General features: G+C 54.5%; 1 protein-coding gene across 1 annotated transcript in view; it reads left to right on the top strand.

The window, feature by feature from the left end:
• Positions 1–2735: 2735 nt before the first annotated feature.
• Positions 2736–19402, top strand: part of Lama5 (laminin subunit alpha 5) — a 50181-nt gene continuing 33514 nt past the window's right edge. Inside the window, exons 1-2 of the mRNA XM_028774073.1 lie at positions 2736–3044; positions 6986–7138. Of these exons, the coding sequence (XP_028629906.1) occupies positions 2736–3044; positions 6986–7138 (462 nt within the window). The remainder of the gene's footprint in view (positions 3045–6985; positions 7139–19402) is intronic.

Below are 19402 nucleotides of genomic sequence, written 5' to 3'. Positions count from 1 at the left end.
CTAAACAAGAGGCAGTTAGAGCCAGCTCTCTATGAGGGTGTGGCAGCCACCTGAACACTGGGACCTGGGGCTTGTCTACAGTTGCTTGTGACACCTAGTGACATGCTTGAGTGTGAGCAAGGGTCATCCTCTGTCCTCTGGGTGGCTCCAAAGGAGGGCTTCTAGGGTTGAGTGGGGCAGCTCATGTAGGGCTTTGTTTGCAGCAGCTGCTCCCACGTTGGGTGACTTAGGGGCTGACGTGTAGCCCAGGAATGGTGTTGGAATAGAGCCCTATGCCAGGTCAGGGAGAAACTATGCCAGACTTCTTCCCCAACAAGCTGCAGCCTTCTTCTGAGCCTGGGCCTTGGTAAGGACCACTCCTGACACACTTCACTCTCTTGGCTAGCTTACTCCTTACCTCATTCTAGACTAGGCACCCTCTCCCACAGGACAGGCCCCTCCGGTGTTGTCTGGATTGTCAGAAGAAAGGGGTCAGCTTTGAGAACTGGTACCCAAAAGATCCCAAAAGGCATGCCTGAGAACAGTAGTTGCTAATTTAACTCCTCTCTTTACAACAGTGTGCCATTAACTACACCCATCCACGTGACCTCAGTTTCTCCATCCACAAGGAAGAAAACTGGCAGTGTGGTCAAAGGAAGCAAAAGGAAGATACCGGCTCACTGTAGTGAATACTGGAAACCAGACCTGGTCAGCAGGGTATGGGTACAGAAGTGGAGTGGGCAGAGAAAACCACCCTCGTGGGATATCTCCTCCTGTTCCTTTCCCTAGCTCCAGATCCAGCTGCTCCCTCCTGGCCCAGGCAGACCAGCTGCCACTGGGTAGTGTGTGGACACCTCACCAGTCCCGTGCTATGCCAGAGTCCTCTGCCCGCATCACCCGCCCCGACAGCCACCAGTTGCTCTTGGGGCAGCTGTCTGCTGGGAAGTAGCTAGCTTGGGTTTAACCCTTCGGGTGCTGGTTGCTGGGCTGACTCAGCACGTTCTCAGCCATCTGCCCTTCTCTTCCACTGGCCGGTCCTCTGGGACCATTCCAAAATACACCCTGCCTGGCCACTAGGGGGCTCAGAGGAGTCCTGGCACAACCTTTGCCCTCTAGACCCTCAAGAAACTCAAGTGAAGTCAGCAGGCTATGAAGCCCGGAGGTCAGACGCTTTAGTAATGTATCTCTCAGCCTCTGGCTATTAGGACCCCCAGCTGCTAAAGGGGATAGAGGCGGGAACCAGAACGGCTTCCTGATGGGTATGGTGGACCTCTAGGCAGTAGTAGGGTGGGGCCAGCCATCTGGGAACCTGCTACTGCCCCAGCTGTGCCTCACGGGGTCATAAATCAGCTTCTGAGCCTACTCTACTGAATTCCAGATTCCTCCCTGTCTCCCGCCCTCTCTGGAGCCAGCCCCTCCCCCACACCAAGCCTTCGAAGCAAAGGGAAGCGGCTGCCTTGCCCTCCCCCAGGTGGAAAACTAAGTGAGGTTATAGAGGAATTCCGGGGAGGGAAAGTGGAAGGATCCAGGGAGGGCAGCCTGTCTTAACCTCGCATTTTCAACTGAGACTGGGATCCTCCCAGCCCCTTGGGGTTTAAGATTTGTAGGAGGCTGGGGGTAGTCAGGAGGGCAGGAGGGTGGTGCTACCTTTCCTTACAACTACGGGTCAGAACCGGGTCAGGACATGATGGCAGTGTTTCAGGAACTCACTCGAACCCTTGGAATTATCCAGAAGGCCCAGCAAGATGGGAGTTCTACTCAAAAACTGAGTCTGACCCCTACACCCCCCTGGCTTTCCTGTTTGGTCCTAGAATCCAAGGGAGATGATCCAGTCAGCGGCTGCGGCTGAAATGAGGTACACAGTCATCTTAGCTAAGCCTCTAGGACCTTCAATGTTTGCAACTCAGAGCCTGGCAGATCAACTAGAGCCCACTGTGCCCCAGAAACCCAGGAGCTAGAGGCACGGCTTGCTTCAAAGATGTCTAACCAAAGTCTCGGCTTCCCAAGGAGCCTATCGGGCTGGCACCTTATAGGCCAATGAGCATCCTTGGACATGCCCCATGGGTGGGCGCCTGTCATTTCTTTGCTCTTGTATTGATCCCCTATTGCAGAGGGGTTTTAAACCCAATATGGGTAGACAGAGCTAAATCCGACCTAACAATAGAGGAAGTAGGGGGTCCCCTCCTGTCTGTTCTTCCTCCCTCCCCCCACCATTTGCAGATCACATCCCCTCTGGGTCCCCACCCAAGGCTACGCACAGTTTATTCAAACACCAACAGGGAAGGAAGAGAGGAACAGGCTAGGGCAACGGGGAGGCGCCAGGTGGCTGAGACCTGTTTGAAGTTAGGGAAACAAAAAAGGGGAGCCGCTGGGCGGGTAGAGGCAAGCCTGGCGTGTGGGGTCCTGAACAACCAGGGAAAAAGCAAGGGGTCTCCGTGGGGATCGAAGTCACGACCTGGGGAAGAGGAAAGGCTCAGTAGCGCCAAGTTCCCACGGCCTGGCCGACCGCCAGCAGGTGCCCCTTCCAGGACGCTGGTCTGGCCGGGGTCCGAAGGGTTAAGGTCCCCAGGCCGCCCCCTCTCTTGTGCCCTCCCCCAACCCCCTCTCTGGGGCATAAGGCTCGGGCGCCAGGGCGGGCCTGGGCGGGGCCTGACGTCCTCGGACAGGCGGGGCCAGCCGGGCTGGCCGCCCCAAACTAGACTTGCCGGGCTCCTGCGGCGCGCGCTGTCCCTAGAGCCGCAGCCCCCAGCAGGAAAATGGCGAAGCGCAGAGGGCAGCTCTGCGCGGGGAGCGCACCGGGCGCTCGTGGCCCCCGGAGCCCCGCGCCACTGCCGCTGCTGCTGCTGGCTGGGCTGGCGCTGGTAGGCGAGGCGCGCACTCCCGGGGGCGATGGCTTCAGCCTGCACCCGCCCTACTTCAACCTGGCGGAGGGCGCTCGCATCACCGCGTCCGCGACCTGCGGCGAGGAGGCCCCGACGCGCAGTGCCTCACGCCCCACCGAGGACCTCTACTGCAAGCTGGTTGGGGGTCCAGTGGCCGGCGGAGATCCCAACCAGACAATCCAGGTGAGCGCGGCGCGGAGGAGCTGGTTTCACCATCCTGTAGTGTTTCACCCCTAGCGCCGAAACCCAGCCGTCTCGTAGGGGCTCCCAGTGCTGGGGAGAGTAAATACCGACTCACTCTCCACCAGGACTCCCTGGTCCCATGTTTTGATGGACTAAGAGGGACCCTGACGCGGCCACCGAAACTCGTGCAGACATTGCACGTGCCTCTGAAAGAGCCAATGAAGTGTCCCAGTCGAGGATCAAGGGCCCCTAGGGCCGGTGAAGATCGGGTGGCGGGGGTGGTGGTGACCTAGGCAGGAGGGGACCGGTGATCTGTCCCCGGCAGCCGTAAGTCCGGGATCCCTGCGTGGGCGGGATTTGGCCAGGGTGCCGGCTGACTGTGAGGAGGGGGCGGGAGCTCCTTGTTCCCCGGGGACAGGCTGGAACCTGTTGGCCTCCCGGATGGGAACGGAATGAGCGCGGAAGCCATCGCCCGTTTCTCCTGGTGTTGGGTCTCACTGTCCCAGCCAAAAGTTGAAGCTTCTCTGCTTGGGATCTGGGAACTTCGAAGGGAGGTGGAGAGAGCATGCAGGCAAAGTTTTAGCTGAGTGCAAACACCTGTGGGCCATCGTGGGGCAGCCCCCTGCCCAGCAGGTGGAAGGTCCTTGGGCTTTAGTCTCCCAAGAGATGTGGATTCTGTGCCGAAAGACTCTCCGGAGCCCTGCCTTTCAGGTTGAGCCTACAGGTGGGCCAAGTTGTCCCGCCGCAGGACTCCTTCCTGTCTCATGTTAGGGACCTAAGAGAGTTGGGAGTCATAAGGGCCTGGTAACTTTAGCTACCTTCTCTAGGGATCTGTTTGCACCTTCCTGGAAGGAGGCTGGCGAGGGAAAGAATAGCTGAAAACAGATTCCTTGGGATGGAGAAAGAGGGGAGCGGTGAAGGAATTCAATTCTGTTCACTGGTTTACCTGGCCACCACCCTGCTCACTCCGCCCTTCCTCGGGCCTCCAAGTGGGGAGGGGGAGTTGAGAAGGGCCCGGCTCCCTGTACTCTGGTTCCTGGTGCAGTCTCAGGAGCAGGTGTGGGCCATCAAGAGACAGGGAACCTGAGGCCTGGAAAAGTACAAACACCTGTTTTTGAAGCTTTGCAAGTCGGAGCAGGATCCATCTGAGGGAAGCAGTTGGAAGTGAGTTGTCCCTTAACCTGTGTTTTCCTGTATATAGTGTCAGGGAGCTGAGTCTCAGGAGGGGGCCCTGTAGGGATCTGTCCTGACCCAGAGGGACTTCCTGGGCTTCCAGGATCTTCACTTCTATAATTGTTATTCTCTGGGAAGGGAACTCAAGTCCGTTCCCAGCTCTACCTGTGCACAGGCCTTCTCAGAAGGTCGCTGGGCCAGATGGATCTGGTTCTGCACAATTGTTATTATGTCCCTATTGTGGTAAAGGCCCAGCCAGGTGGTCAGAAGCTACAGCTCTTCTCTGCTGCACCTCCTTGGAGAGAAAGTAGAAATAACAACCGCTTCAGCAGTGGCCCACTATCAAGGGGTTAGGCATGAAACTCACAGATTGGCCCCAGGGAATCAGGGACCCTTTATGGCAACAGAAGAGGGACAGGGCATCCCAGGTAGGAATCTGAGAGTCCTACAGGGCCTCTGGGCAAGTGGCTTAGTTCTGCTGTCCTCCCAGTGGGCATCTCATAGGGCATGACTCAGTGGAAGGGAAAGTCCTAATCAGCTCCTATGTTTCCTAGTTCTGTTCCTGGCAGGACCCTCTGCAGCAGAGGGTGGAGGAAGCCTAGTTTTCCAGCCCTGTCTTCTGTGAGCCAGAGGTCAGTGGGGGAAATCCAGGCCACCAAGGGTGCTTGTGGCTTACTGCTCAGTGAATAGCTGATTTGAGATTCTCAGTGTGGTTCCCTAACTCTCTAGACCCTCTCTGTTGGCTCGAAGGAAGCACACTCTGGCTTCCCTGGACCTCCGGGCTCCCAGAGGCCTACCATGTATCCCTGAGCCTGGGCCTGATTTCTGGGGCAGTATGATGATGTTCTATGTGGTCTGGGCCACAAGAAGTCTCCCTAGGAGGCATGTCTACCCCACCCTGCTTGGCACTCGTGGGCCAGGGTCCTCTCAGGGTCCTACTGTCTCCATTCTGTAGCTCTGAGAGCTGAGGACACACAGGTTGCAGGTAAGGAATCACCATTTAGGGTTGACAGACTGGCTCATTTAGGGTCATCGTTGTCCTAGCTCCTCTGAGCCACAAAGGAAGGCGTGCCTAACACCAAAGAGCTCTCAGGGCCCCAGGAGAACTAGCCAGATTGTTTGTATGATGGGATAATCATAGAAGACAGTGCCTGGCAGGGTGCAAGTCAGCTTGGGTGGTCCAGAACAATGCCCAGGGGCTGATATCTAAACCAAGATCAGGAGAGCATCGCAGCCTCTACAGGCTGCCAGGCTCCCCAGAGATCAACACCTGGGGTTCAGGGCCACCAACAACCCTAGAAATGGACACATAAGGCAGAGTCTGAAGCTAACTGGACTTCCAGGAAGGCAAAGCCTACTGTGTGTACATGGGGGCTGGGCTGGAGGCTCTGTTGCCACTGAGACTGCCCAGTCAGGGCAGGGTTCACCCACACCCCAACCTCTTCAGAAAGAAGCTCTATACCGCACCCTCAGTCTGAGAGGAGTAGGGTCACTTTCTGGGCCCCAGTCCCTGTCAAGTCTCCAGTACTGCCTTTGTGTAGGACAGGCTTGGTTTCCCTAGGGGGTGGGGGGGTTCTCCTGGCCCGGATCCTTGGCCCCACCCCTTCCCCACCAGGAACAGCCATCCAGGATTCTGCTGGGACTTCCTACAGGCCCCAGCCATTGGCTAGGCTGTGAATGAAGCAGCTGCCAGGCCCTGAGTGTGATCATGGCGTGGCAGTGGTGGTGGCCTCTTCAGCAGGACAACACTATCCTACCCTGCAGATGGGGACACTGGGGTTCCCAGGGCGCCCTGACTTGCCTTTGTCCCAGAGGGCAGAAATGGCATTTGGGAGCCCCAGGCTCTGCTGCCACTGCCACTTGGGAGAATATTTACATTCTAGTTCCACCCCCTACCCCTAAAACATGCTTAATTCTTATCTGGAGAGCCAGTCCTGGAAGTACTGGACTGCTAGGTGTGTCTCCAGACACAGACTGGGAGCTGGGGGTGTCTGATTCCCCCATGAACTCTCTTCCCCAGATGATCCTTCTTCCTAATAGCTCTGCCTTTCTTACTCTTTCATTTCTGCCCCCAAAGGATCAACCCCTCCATCCCCCTCCCCCACCCCTACTACCAACCCCATCCCCCATCCCATACTGTCAACACCCTCCCCCTCCCCCACTGTCAACCCCATCCCCCATCCTACACTGTCAACCCCATATTGTCAACCCCCTCTCCTTCCCCACCCCATATTATACTATCAAGTTCATCCCCCAATCTTATATTGTCAACCCCCTCCCCCTCCCCATCCCACACTATACTATTACCCCCCTCCCCCATCCCATACTGTCAACCCCATATTGGCAACCCCTCCCCCTCCCCTATCCCACGCTGCTATACTCTCAACCCCCTTCCCATCCCCACCACCAGGGAGAGTGGTAGGTGGGAGGGCTGGAGAGATCTTACGTGCTTTTGCCTTCTTTGCTCTTTGACTGCATCAATCCTAGAGCCTTTCCAGTAGCCAGCTCTCTGCCTGGAACATACTCCCTTTACCCCCAAGGCCTCTGAAGCTGCTTTCCCATTGAGGCTTGCCTTGATTTTCCCACCGGTGTCCCCTCAGACGCTTCCTGCAATGGAGCCGTATCTCTTGACTGACTGAAAGGCGAGGATCTCAAGGTTGAGAACAGAGGACAGTGTTTTGGGACCCAGGGTTCATAGGACAGGATGGTGGCTCTAGAGGAGAAAGGGGGTGCTTAGCCCTTGGTCATCTGGCCATCTCTCCCTGCAGGGCCAGTACTGTGACATCTGTACAGCTGCCAACAGCAACAAGGCACACCCTGTGAGCAACGCCATCGACGGCACTGAGCGCTGGTGGCAGAGCCCACCCCTGTCCCGTGGCCTGGAGTACAATGAGATCAACGTCACACTGGACCTGGGCCAGGTAGGGTTCATTTTTGTCTTGCTTTAGGCACAAGATAATAATGGGCTTGGTGAGGTCACCATCCGGGGAGACAAAGCCTGGGGAGGAAGGGCTGCTGGGAGCAGGGCCAGCACAGGCAAAGGCCCAGTGGTGGGTGTTATAAAATATAACGTGGCTGCACGTGTTGCGGGGGAGGAGTACCTAGCGGGCCCATGCCAACGTGTTCCCTGAGAAATCACGCCACGCCACAGACCTGGAGGGGGAGTGAGAACCTGGTCGAGGTGGACAGACAGACAGAACCTGGTCGAGGTGGAACAGAGCCATGAAGGCAGACAGAAAGACAGGGGAAAGAAAGAGAGAAAGACCAGCTGGGAACACAAGGGAATAGAGAGAAAGGGTGCTGGGTAGCAAGTAGTCCTTTTATACGGCCGCCCAGTGCGTCACCCACACCTGGCGGCAGATAATGGCTGCTGTAAGCCGTTGCTAGGTCCTTGGGAGGAGTCTATCGGAATTGCCTGTAACCCAACAGTGGGCATCTTTGTTCTTCAGTGTACATGGAAATTGGGGACACCACTGGAGGCCACATCAGACCTGTCACACAGAGGCGTGGCAGACCTGCCTTAGGGCCCCTTGTGCCCTCCCTCAGAGACTCCCCGGTGTTTACTCTGAGGAATTCCTGGTGGAGGTGGGAGGGGCACAGGAATGTGGAGGAAGTCTGGTGGAAATGGACATTCCTGAGATACCTGTGCTCTGGTGACCACCTTTAGGTCAGGGGATCAGTGACTGAACCCACACTGCCAACTCTGAGTCCTCATAGGCCCTCCAGGTCCCTGTTCAGGTAGGACGGAGATCAGGCTGTTTCTCAGCGATGCATAAGCCTAGGGGTTTAGGGGCACTCGTGTCACTCAAGGACTGGGCCACACTCACTGGGATCCTGGTGTCACTCCAGGACTGGGCCACACTCACTGGGATCCTGCCTTGTGGGAGTGGCGGACTTGTTGAGGCTCCCTGGAACCAGAGTGGGGGTGTTTAGATGAGGCTGGAGTTGGGGTGAGGCTGAGGCTGGGGTTTGAGTTAGGGCCAGGGCTGGGTCTGGAGCTGGGTCTGGGTCTGGGTCTGGGGCTGGGTCTGGGGCTGGGGCTGGGGCTGGGGCTGGGGCTGGGGCTGGGGCTGGGGCTGGTGCTGGGTTGGGGTCAGGGTCAGGGTCAGGGTCAGTGCCGGGGCCGGGTCTGGTGCTGGGTCTGGGTCTGGGTCTGGGTCTGAGTCTGGGGCCGGGGTTGGGGTTGGGGCCCAGGGCCGGGGCTGGGGCTGGCTACATGGTTGATCCTACACACTTACTATTCTACCAATCCAGAGACTTGTGTCTCCATATCTGCCACAACACAGCTGGCCTCTGCTCCTTCCTGGGCCTGTGTGCCTCCACTGAGGTGGGAGGGGATGAGGGGTGAGGCAGAGTAAGGTAGGTCTCCACAGCCAGGCTGCAAGGGACAGGCCTCTAGGGAAGGTGCCTGCTTCCCATCTGGTAGTTGGGGCAGGAGAGCAGACTGAGTCTCAGCAGGTGGTCTTGAACTTCAGGGGAACTGATCCTGCAGCCAGTGTAGAGAAGAAGGGGGAGAGGGAGGAGGCCACTGAACCAGGGCTGTCTGGCTTGGTCTTGATCGCCCAGCTTTCTGTGCCCTGGAGCCTGGGAGCGGGGTGGGGTGTGGGGGTCTCAGGAGCCACTTGAACCCAAGGCCACTTTCTTCTTTGGCACAGCACTGGGGCTCCTATGGGAGGGCATGTGTGTGAATCGTCCCTTGGTGTGGGGGTAGCAAGGGGGTACCTATGCTCTCCTTCCAGTCTTGCCTGGCTGCACCTTAGGAGGCAGGAGTCTGGTAGCTGGGGAGAGGGGGCCCTATCTCCATGGCAACCTCAGATCGCCTACAGAGCAGGTGGGCACTATGCCCAGGTGTCGTGTGGGAGTGGGGACAGCGGTGGACTACCTTCCTGACCAAGTGTGGACTGTGCTCCTCCAGGGTCCAGAGCCATCCTCACATCTCCCCTTGGGCCTTGGGTTGTTTCAAGCTAAGAGAGAGCTTCATGCATGGGTGTCTTGTCTCTCTAAGCCATGAGGCAGGGGAAGGAAAGACTTTCCAGCCATGTCTGAGAAGAGCTCACCACCCTGTCTCCTCTTGTCCAGTACAGTCCTTGTCACTGCTGGGCCAATGGCTGCCAGCCATGACAGGGGCAGGAAGCTCTGGGATTGGGGCAGGCAGACTGACTCCAGCTTTTCATAGGGAAGTTCTTCCTGGGTTCTGTGCTGCAGGCCTGCGAGGTCCTCTAAGGCGCTAGCCCTGGGCTGGGGCTCCTTCAGGAAGCATCAGGAAGTGCCTGGCCAGGCGCCTTTGTTCTGGTGAAAGCGGATGCCCTGGGAAGGGGGTGGGGGTGGCTGGCAGGGAGCCTTACAGGCTGGGGAGGGCGGGCTGGGCTGCTAGGCCGCCCTGGATCTTATGCCCTGGTGTGTGAGTCCAAAGCTGGCACTGAACTTGGAAGGGCTGGTCCCCATGACACCTGTCTGAGAGCATCCAAGGCACCTGGAAGGACACTTAGGAGAAACTGGGCACTTACTGGAGCTTGAAAGAAGATTCCTTCTATTAGGGAGGGTTCCCAGGAAGAGGTTTCAGCTGAGGACAAAGGAAGTTTCCTGAAACCCAGCCTGGTTTGCCAAGGTTTGAAGGGGGACTCTTATCTCCTGTGTTTATCTGGAAGTTTCTGGGGCCCAGTAATCAGGTTGCTGCTCCCATCATCCTATCTCCAGAGTCCAACCCTGTGCCAGGAAACCAGGTACAGGCCTCATGGAAACCCTTCAGCAGGCAGGGATGCGTAGGCCTGTGTCCTCTTCCTCCATCGTCCCCCTCGAAATCTGGCCTCACGGAGCTATCAGCTATAGTTCCTCCTCACCTGAAGTGTCAGCTCTGCTTCCCAGGTCCGCTCAAAGAGGTGAGGAGTGTTAGTCTCCTTTCTGATAGGGCCTTCATTCTCTCTTGCTGGTGTGCAGGCTACACAGGTCCCAGCCCCAAAGGCCCTGAGCTGCAGGCACACTGAGGGCGGAGAGGCGTGCTCTAGACAGGTACAGCTAGGGCACTAAGGATGAGAGCTGAGCCGGTTAAAGCTGGTTAGGGGTAGCTTGAAAGGCTTCTGCCCCAGGGATGGCTCTATGATCTGGATCTTGTCTCCTGCCCCAAGTCATCTTGTCTCCTCCGTGACCGGGAGAATGATTTGCCATGGCAGCCACGGCAGCATGGTAGCACATCAACTGTCAGGTGTCCTGCAGGCTGGCCCTGTCTTGCTTCCCTCAGGTTGGGGCTCTGTGGATAGCCCCGCTGGTTTCAGACTGCTTGCTAGTTAGTGGTCATGAGGTTGAAGCTTCTGGCATGGCTCCCTGGGCCTGGCTGGGCATACGGCCATGTGGCCAATGTCCTGAGACCGCTTGGGTTGTCCAGGGAAGTGGCAGGAAGTGTAGTCATGGCCAGGCTTAAGTTACAAGTTACAGAGTCCAGCAGCCAGGACAGGTGCAGGGTTGTGCCAGTCTGACTCCTTGAGCTGGACTCCTGGGGGGGGGGGGGGGAGTCGGGTAGACTAGTGGTCTGTGCAAGCAGGTTCTCAGACCAATTCTGAGTGGGAGCCAACTTTTCCCCTCACTGGCTTGCTTCATGCTCACACTGCGTAGATACCTCTCCATCTACCTTCCTCTCCCCCAACCCCTTCTGCCTCCCCCACCTCTCCCCTCCCCTTTGCCCTCTGCGACCCTCTTCTACCCACCCCTTCCCCTTTCTCACTCCCTCCTGCTCAGAAGAGGACCCCACCCAGGGCTATGGATACTCTGGCTGCTCCTTTGCTGGCTGCCACACTGGCTCTCAGTAGCTGCTTACTGCTGTCTCTTGCACGGTGGTCCCTTTGCACTCTGAATAGAATGATGCACACTCCTAAGTCACCCTCTCTGACCCCCGCGCCCCGACACCCCCCAAAGCCTTCCTGTTTTCTGTGGTTTTAAACAAACTCCTCTCAGTTCACCTCTCAATGGAGACTAAACTGTTTGGGTTTCAGCCGTGGGGGGTCCCCTTGGGATCAACTCTACTTCCTCTGCCCCACTCGACCTTCTGGCCTGACCAGGCTGATCCACAGGCAGGAGGGGCCCGAGAGCTCCGGCCAGCAGGAGTGTGGAGGGCTGTTTGGCATCTGCTTAGCTGGGACCCCCTAGTTGACAACCTCTTGTCTCTTTTGCCTTTTCTTTTACTGTCTTTTTGCTGCGCTTATAACGCGCCTGTGGCCCCAGGCAGCTATCTGTTCTTGGCATGTACCATAGTTTTAATTTTTTGTAATGCTTATTTGATAGAATCTTTTGTAGCCCAGGCTGCCCTGGAACATGTTAGGTAGCCCAGGCTGGACCTGCTAGGTAACCCAGGCTGGCCTTGAACATGCTAGGTAGCCCAGGCTGGCCTTGAACATGTTAGGTAGCCCAGACTAGACTTGCTAGGTAGCCCAGGCTGGCCTTGAACATGTTAGGTAGCCAAGGATGACCTTGAACCCATTGCCTTGACCTCCTGAGTGCTAAGATTACAGTAATGAGCTATCATACCAACGTCCATCCCTTGTTCTCACTGCATTATTTGACTCTTGCAGTCTGCTCAGGCCCTCACACATGCAAACACCTCCTCATCACTCAGCTGTACTCAAGCTCTGTATTATTTGTTTTAATTCCTGATTTTGAATGGCGGACTTGCTTGGTGGCCCCTGGACTTTTCCATACCCCCACCCCCACCCCCCGCGTCTCTTGGGGTGGAGTCCATCTGTTGAAGGGATGGCTCTGCCTTTTTACCCAGCAGTGAGCAGAGCAGACCCTACCATGGCTGTGCCAATGCAGCTCCGTCTGGTGGCAGGCAGCAGATTTCTAGGTGAGGTAGAGAAAGACAGACTGAGGGCTGGACTGGACTCCTCAAGGTCTTGAAGGGGTCAGAAGGTCCAGGTGCCCTAGGGCTTGATCTGAAGGGAGTGGTCAAGGCAATAGCCGGACGCCTGGGGCTAGGAAGGGCTTCCTGCCTCCGCCCAGCACCGCCTGGGACCCTGGCCTGTCCCCAGGAATTGGCAATGGGCCGTCTTCCTGCAGGGTCCAGGCTGAGTCACCGGCCACCCGCTGAGTCATTCCACTAGAACCGTGGGCTGGTCCTCTCAGCCCAGGACACGTCTCGGCCACCTACACCCAGCCTGGGTCTCCCTAGACCCTGGGGCCAGGGGAGAACTAGACTAGACTCAAGACGGAACACTGATCCTTCCCTAGAGGCGCCAGTTGTAGCCTCCCTCTTGGTGAAGCGGTATCTGCGTTTAGGACGTTGCCAGCCAGGAGGCTTACCTTGTGCGTGGCCACATCATAGGGCCCGGGAGGTTCTGCCAGCTCCCCCCTCCCCCTCACATGTATGATGTCCAAACCTGAGATCAATCCCCCTTGCCTTTTTCATTTTATGTGCATTGGTATTTTTGCCTGCGTGTGTGTCTGCGTGAGGGTGTCAGATCTTGGAGTCACAGATAGTTGTGAGCTGCCGTGTGGGTGCTGGGATTTGAACCTGGGACCTTTGAGAGCGCAGTCAGTGTTCTTAACTGCTATCTGGCTTTTTCCTTGGCCTTCCTTACCACTCTTTTGCCAGGTGGTTCTAGGCTTGGCTTCTACCTCTGTCCACCCAGGAGACAAACCTCCTCTCCTCATGGGGCTCTGGAACCTTCATATAATGGAGTTATATATTGGATGCATCTCTGTGTACCCCTCCCTCTCTCTAGGGGTGGAGAAATGGCTTCACAGGGCCACATGGTTCCTCAAATCTGGAGCCTGCCCTGTATTCCCACCCTGGATGGCCAGCTTGGTTCATGGGACTCCTGCCAGCCCTGTCAGGCAGGGTTATGGGCACAAGCCCTCTTTTGGAGTCTTGGCCCTGTGAGATCTGGCTGGACAGGGGGTAAATGGGTATGGTGGGCCAAGAGCCTGGCCCCGGCTGCTGCCCTGGAGACGTGCCTGCCCCAGAATAGCAAGAATTTTAAAAATAACCGGCAGCTTTTGTTTGCTTTTTGCTTTAAAAGACATTTTTTTCCCCTCTGCAAAGAACAGCGCAGCAGCAGAAAGGTCAGGCTTCCTTGGCAGCTAAGAGGAGCAGGCGTGGCAGGGGAGGGGCCGAAGCCAGGGGTCCGTGCCCCTCCCAGGTCATAGCAGGGGCACTGCTGTAGTCCTGGGAGCAGGCATCAGGTTGGAGACAGATGAGAGGTGGGAGGGCACAGCCTTCCTGCCCTCCAGTGTCTGCAGCCAGCTAACCCTTGAGGACAGTTACTCAGGCTACCGTGTGACAGGCTTAGCTTGACAGGTAGACAGAAGGTGGGTTGGCTAAGTACATCCCATCCCAACCCAGGCTTAGAAGTTTCCACGAGCCCTTACTGTGCCCATCAGCAGCTTGGAATTAGTGTTTGTAAAAGTTCTCTCAGCTGGGAAAAATGCAGGGCCAGCTGATGGGAAGGCCAGAGCCTCTAGCAAGGGTGCAGCCTGGGGTCGGGCCCAGGGAAAGGCGGGGGTGGGCCCCAGGGACTCATGAAGCCCAGGCTGCCAGCTCCCAGGGGCGGCCAGCATCCCTGTCTGTTGTGCCCAAGTTTCCCTCTTGCTGTCCCTGGCCTGTCTTCTTCACAAGGGTCCCTCTGTCATTATACAATCCCAGACCTGCTGGTTCTCCGGTTTGGGGCCACAGGGCACAAGAGGCTGTGGCATGAGGCAGAGTGCAAAGTAAGTTGTCCCTGAAGAGGCCAGAATCCTCCTCCAGCTGGGTGGGGTATCTCCCTGCCCTCCCGCCCATTAGGGAAGTGGACAATGACCTCAGAACTGGCAGCCCGTGAATAGTCCTGTGCCTCTACCCTGGGGGAGCGTGACTGTGGTTGGTTCCACCCCTTTATCTCAGCAAGGACAGCTCAAACTGTGTCCGGGGTCCTGGTGCATTGCCTGCCTGGAGTCGGTCAGTCCCTCTGTGTGTGTGTGTCTGTGTGTGTGTCTGTCTGTCTGTTGGTTTCTTTGTGTCTCTCTCTGTTTCTCTCTGATTCTGTATCTCTCTGTCTCAGTTTTTCTGTCTGTCTCTGAGTAGTCTCCCCTGTCCTGGAACTAGCTCTGCAGACATTGCTGGCAGTGAACTCAGATCTACCTGCCTCTGCCTGAGTGCTGGGATTAAAGTCATGTACCACCACCCAGCCATGAGAAGGATACTCAGTTAAAGAATTGCCTCCCTCAGATTGGCCTGTGGACATTTTCTTGGTTAATGACTGATGTGGAAGGGCCCAGGCCACTATAGGCAGTACTGTCCCTAGGCAGGTGGGCATGGGTTATTTAAGAAGGGTAGCTTGGAAGACTAGGGGGAGCAAACTAGGAAGCAGTATTGGTCTCTGCTTTGGTTTCTGCCTTGGCTTCCTTCAGTGTAAGATGAAGTAAATCCTTTCCTCCCCAAGCGGCTCTTTTTTTTTTTTTTTTTTTCCACAGTGACAGCATACTAAGAGAAGCTGGCACTAGGGAGAGGGCATTGGTGCGGTGACCTGACCATGCTGTTTTTCATGTCTTTATTTTGTGGGAAGAAGGGGGAGAGTTTTGGAGTTTTGGGCTCATACTTAATGCACTGTTGTGAAACCTTTGAAGATAAGGACGCTGAGAGGCGAGTGGACAGTGGAGATCCAGCTTGTGAGATTTCAGAGGGAGTTTGAGAGTCCCTCACAGACTCCATTGGAGTCATGCGTGTGGTATTTTGAGTTAGGAATCTGTGGTTTTAGCCTGGCGTGGTGGCGCATGCCTTTAATCCCAGCACTCAGAGGTTGAGGCAGATGGATTTATGTGAGTTCATGGCCAGCCTGATCCACAGAGGGAGTAAGTTCCAGGACAGCCAGGGCTACACCAAGAAACCGTGTTTCAAAAAACCACAAGAAGGCATCTGTGGTTCTGGTCATCTGGGACTGAAGAATCAGCTCTGCTAACAAGAACCCAGCCCCACAGATGTGAAAGCTGCTTTCCTGGGTTGTTTGATGCTCACTGGCTGGAGCTGAAAATCAGCTATGAATCAGCCATGATTGTTTAGGAAGAGGTAAGCATCACTGAGGTGAAATCTGGGAAGTGTTCCCTCAGGGTCAGCACACGGCAGCCGTGGTCCATAGGGCCAAGGCCTTTTCTTTCTTTCTTTCTTTCTTTCTTTCTTTCTTTCTTTCTTTCTTTTAATGACGCTCTTTTTAGAAACATAATTACCTTTAGTTTATATGCAATTGGTGTTTGCCTCCATACATGTTTACATGAGAGTGTCAGACCTTGGAGTTACAGACAGTTGTGAGCTGCCATATGGATGCTGTGATCTCTAAGACCTGTGTGGGGTGCATTCTTCTCAGCTTTCAGTCTTATACATGGGCTGTGGAAACCACTCCCTCCCCTTCCTCAGCAGAGGAGAGGCCAAGCCTGCAATGGGTGCTGTTGGTCCAGGTCCTCTGAAAGAGCAGTGTCCTTAACTGCTGAGCCATCTCTCCAGCCCCTCAAGGCTTTTTCCTTGTTTTGTTTTTGTTTTTTTTTGTTTTTTTTCCGAGACAGGGTTTTTTTTGTGTAGTCCTGGCTGTCCTGGCACTCACTTGGTAGACCAGGCTGGCCTAGAACTCAGAAATCTGCCTGTCTCTGCCTCCCAAGTGCTGGGATTACAGGCGTGCACCACCACTGCCCGGCTCAAGGCTTTTTCCTAAGTCAAACTTGATACCGTATCGGAGTCTCCTGCATGGTACTGGTTTTGGTGTCATGAACGGTATAGGACTGAAGGGGTCATAGACAAAAGCATTGGCTTGTCATTTATAAGAGTCCAAGAGAGTCCATTGGTGAAGGTACAGTCTCAGTTACAGTGGGGACCCTAAGGTTGAAAGAGTCATGGAACGAAGTTAGAAAAGAAAGGTTATGGGGTTGGAGAGATGGCTCAGAGGTTAAGAGCACTGCTGTTCTTCCAAAGGTCCTGAGTTCAATTCCCAGCAACCACATGGTGGCTCACAACCATCTATAATGAGATCTGGTGCCCTCTTCTGGCCTGCAGACATACATGCAGGCAGAACACTGTATACATAATAAATAAAAACAGAAAAGAAGGTTATAGCTTAATAGTGATGGTTTGTTTGTCAAGTTGATGCAAACCTAGACATAGAAAAAGATGAGAAAGAGGGGATGTCGACTGAATTGCCCCCCTCAGACTGGCCTGTGGGAATGTCTGTGCGACATTTTCTTGCTTCATGGTTGAAGGTGGCCTAGCCCGCTGTGAATGGTGCTTTTAGGCAGGTGGGCCTAGGTTTAAGAAAGATAACTGAGAAATCCAGGAGGGAAGCAAGCCACTAAAATAACAGCATCCTTCCATGTCTCTGCTTCAGTTCCTGCCTCGGGTCAGTGCTTAGTCACAGTGACAGAAAGCAAGCTAATACATACAGCCTGGAGTAGGGGTTCCCCTTTCCCATGGGGTCCTACACGCTTTAAGCCTGGTGACCTCCATGTGCTATTGGTAAGAAGCTGGGCCAGCAGATAGCAGGAGGGATCTACCCCTGTGCAGGCCAGGTCCAGCCTGTTCACACCTCTGGCCCCTTAGTTCCAGCGCTTGGGACAGATTCCAGCCTAGACAATGGCTTCTCCCCTTTCTTGATCATCTTGCTCCAGTCTCCAAGGCCTGTGTGGGGTGCATTCTTCTCAGCTTTCAGACTTGTGCACGAGCTGTGGAAACCACTCCCTCCCTCTCCTTCCTCAGCACAGGAGAGGCCAAACTTACAGTGGGTGCTGTTGGGCTACCCCTGAAGCATTTAGGAGGAGGGGTCTGAGGCTGGCCGCCAGCACTGTGGGCTGAGCTGGGCATGCAGATAGATAGCAGGCGATATGGAACTTCTGGCTGCTGGCCAAGAGTGAATGAGAAGTGTTGTGAGGTGTGTTTTTCTTGGGATGGAATAATCCAGGGCTTCATATATTCTTGAGAAGGGCTCCAGCATCAGCTGCAGCCCAGTCCTAGGACTTCATTTCTGACAAGCCAGGATTCAACACAGATGAATAAGGAACTTCTTCCTGCATCATCTTACCCTTGGGCTGAGGTACTTTGAGTATACACAACACTGCAAGTGACCCGGGCAGAGATAAGATTGGTGGTGACAGTGAAGTTGGGGTGTTTTCAGGTGAGGAGGGACTACAGCTGGTAGAGTTAGGCAGTAAAGGTAGGTTGGAGAGGGTGGTGGGCGGGAACCTATGAAGAGAGAATGGCCCTTGGGACCTTCAGGGCAGAGGTGATTTGTTGGTCCATAAGAGTGCTTTGCTGAGGAGGTGTCCTGTGACAGCTTGCCAGGTACTGCTGGGAGCTCATTGCTGGGCCTGGCGGGGCTATGGAGGAACCCTGTCAAGCCCTGAGGGTTAGAATGAACAATTCCAACACTTCACAGATCCAAAGTTCACAGTATCCTCTGGACTCAAGGCAGACCATTAACATCTGTAAGAGCTACCAAGTTACTTCCAATATAAAATAACAGTATCATTCCTTTTTAAAATTTATTTACCTACCTACCATGTATCTATCTATTATTACTTTTTAAAGGTTTTTTATTTATTTGATATATGTAAGTACACTGTAGCTGTCTTCAGACACCCCATAAGAAGGCATCAGATCTCATTTGAACTCATGATCTCTGGAAGAACAGTCAGTGCTCTTAACCGCTGAGCCATCTCACCAGCCCTCTATTATTTTTTGAGACAAGGTCTCACTATATAGCTCTGGCTGTCCTGAAACTCTTTATGTAGGCCAGGCTGGCCTTGGACTCACAGAGATTCACCTGCCTCTGCCTCCCAAGTGCTGCAATTAAAGGTGTGCGCCACTACATCCTGTGACATTCCTATCCTAAAAGGAAAGAATGGGTCAAAGCAAAAGGACAAACATTAAATCCTATAGCTATATGCTCAACATTTGAAGGCATCTGTAATATGCTCAATATTTGCAGCATACAGTGGCAGTCTGAGCTCTGCCAGGCAGGTGGCCCTGTCCAAATGGCTTGCTGTTGGCAGATCACATGGCTTCTCTGGGGTCGACTCCACTTCCTAGGCTATAGATTTTCCAAGTTCCCGGCATTGCCAATGACCAAGTCCTTGCTGTAGCTTGGGCTTCGTTTGGAACCTGATTCTGTTACAAACCCTGTTGCCTGCTGGGCTTTTCTCAGAAATCTTGGTAGAAGCCTGTATGAAGCCGTTACTCTTGTATTCTCCACCCCAGCAAATCTGCTACCATACAGATGATGCTAAGTTCAGGTGGCCCCCTTGTACACAGCTACAGATACCTGAAACCATGAGGCCGTATGGTTAGGTAGCCTTTGGCCACAGGTAGCAGCTTTTCAGAAGAGTTGACGGTTTCACACCGTGGAACCTGGTAGAGCCAGCTCACTGCATTAAAGGCCCCCAAGGACCTTTCTTATTTTCCAAGTGCTAATTATGCAACTTCTAATTAAAGTTACTAGTCTCTTAATTATATTTAAACAAGCTGCCTTTCTGCTCTACTTACATGTCTACATCTTTGCTTCGATTTTTCTTCCCAATTCTGTGATGTAAATCTGACCAAAGGCAGCCAGCAATAGCCATGACACAGCCTGGATGCTGTGTTGCCTTAAATTTTATCCCACAAAATTGATTAGTTCATTCCTTTTGAATTTAGCCTTTCTCACGGTTTCTGGATGCAGGCAACATTCGGACAGATTCCATGCCAGAATGACCCCAGTCTGACTTCCTATGGGATAACTGTTCCAATCTGAAATCTCATGTCTGTGTACCACATAGATGCCTGGTGCCCATGGAAGCCAGAAGACGGTGTTGAAACTCCTGGGACTGGAGTTACAAACTTGTGAGCTTCCACGAGGGTGCTGGGAATCAAAGCTGGGTCCTCTGGAAGAGCGGCTTGTGTCTTTAAGCTGAGCCAGCCCTCCAGCCTCCTGTCCACATTTTTTTTTGTTGTTTTTTTTTTTTTTTTTTTTGTTTTTGTTTGTTTTTCGAGACAGGGTTTCTCTTTATAGCTCGGGCTGTCCTGGAACTCACTCCGTAGACCAGGCTGGCCTCGAACTCAGAAATCCACCTGTCTCTGCCTCCCAAGTGCTGGGGTTAAAGGCGTGCGCCACCACTGCCCGGCTCCTGTCCACATTTATAGTTGTATTTCATGTGTATTTGTGTGTATGTGTATGCGCGTGGGCCGTGGTACGGACGTGGAGGTCAGA

Source organism: Grammomys surdaster, unplaced genomic scaffold (assembly GCF_004785775.1).
Source record: "Grammomys surdaster isolate TR1022 unplaced genomic scaffold, NIH_TR_1.0 238, whole genome shotgun sequence".
In the NCBI taxonomy this organism is placed as follows: Eukaryota; Metazoa; Chordata; class Mammalia; order Rodentia; family Muridae; genus Grammomys; species Grammomys surdaster.
This window is presented reverse-complemented; position numbering and strand designations above follow the sequence as displayed.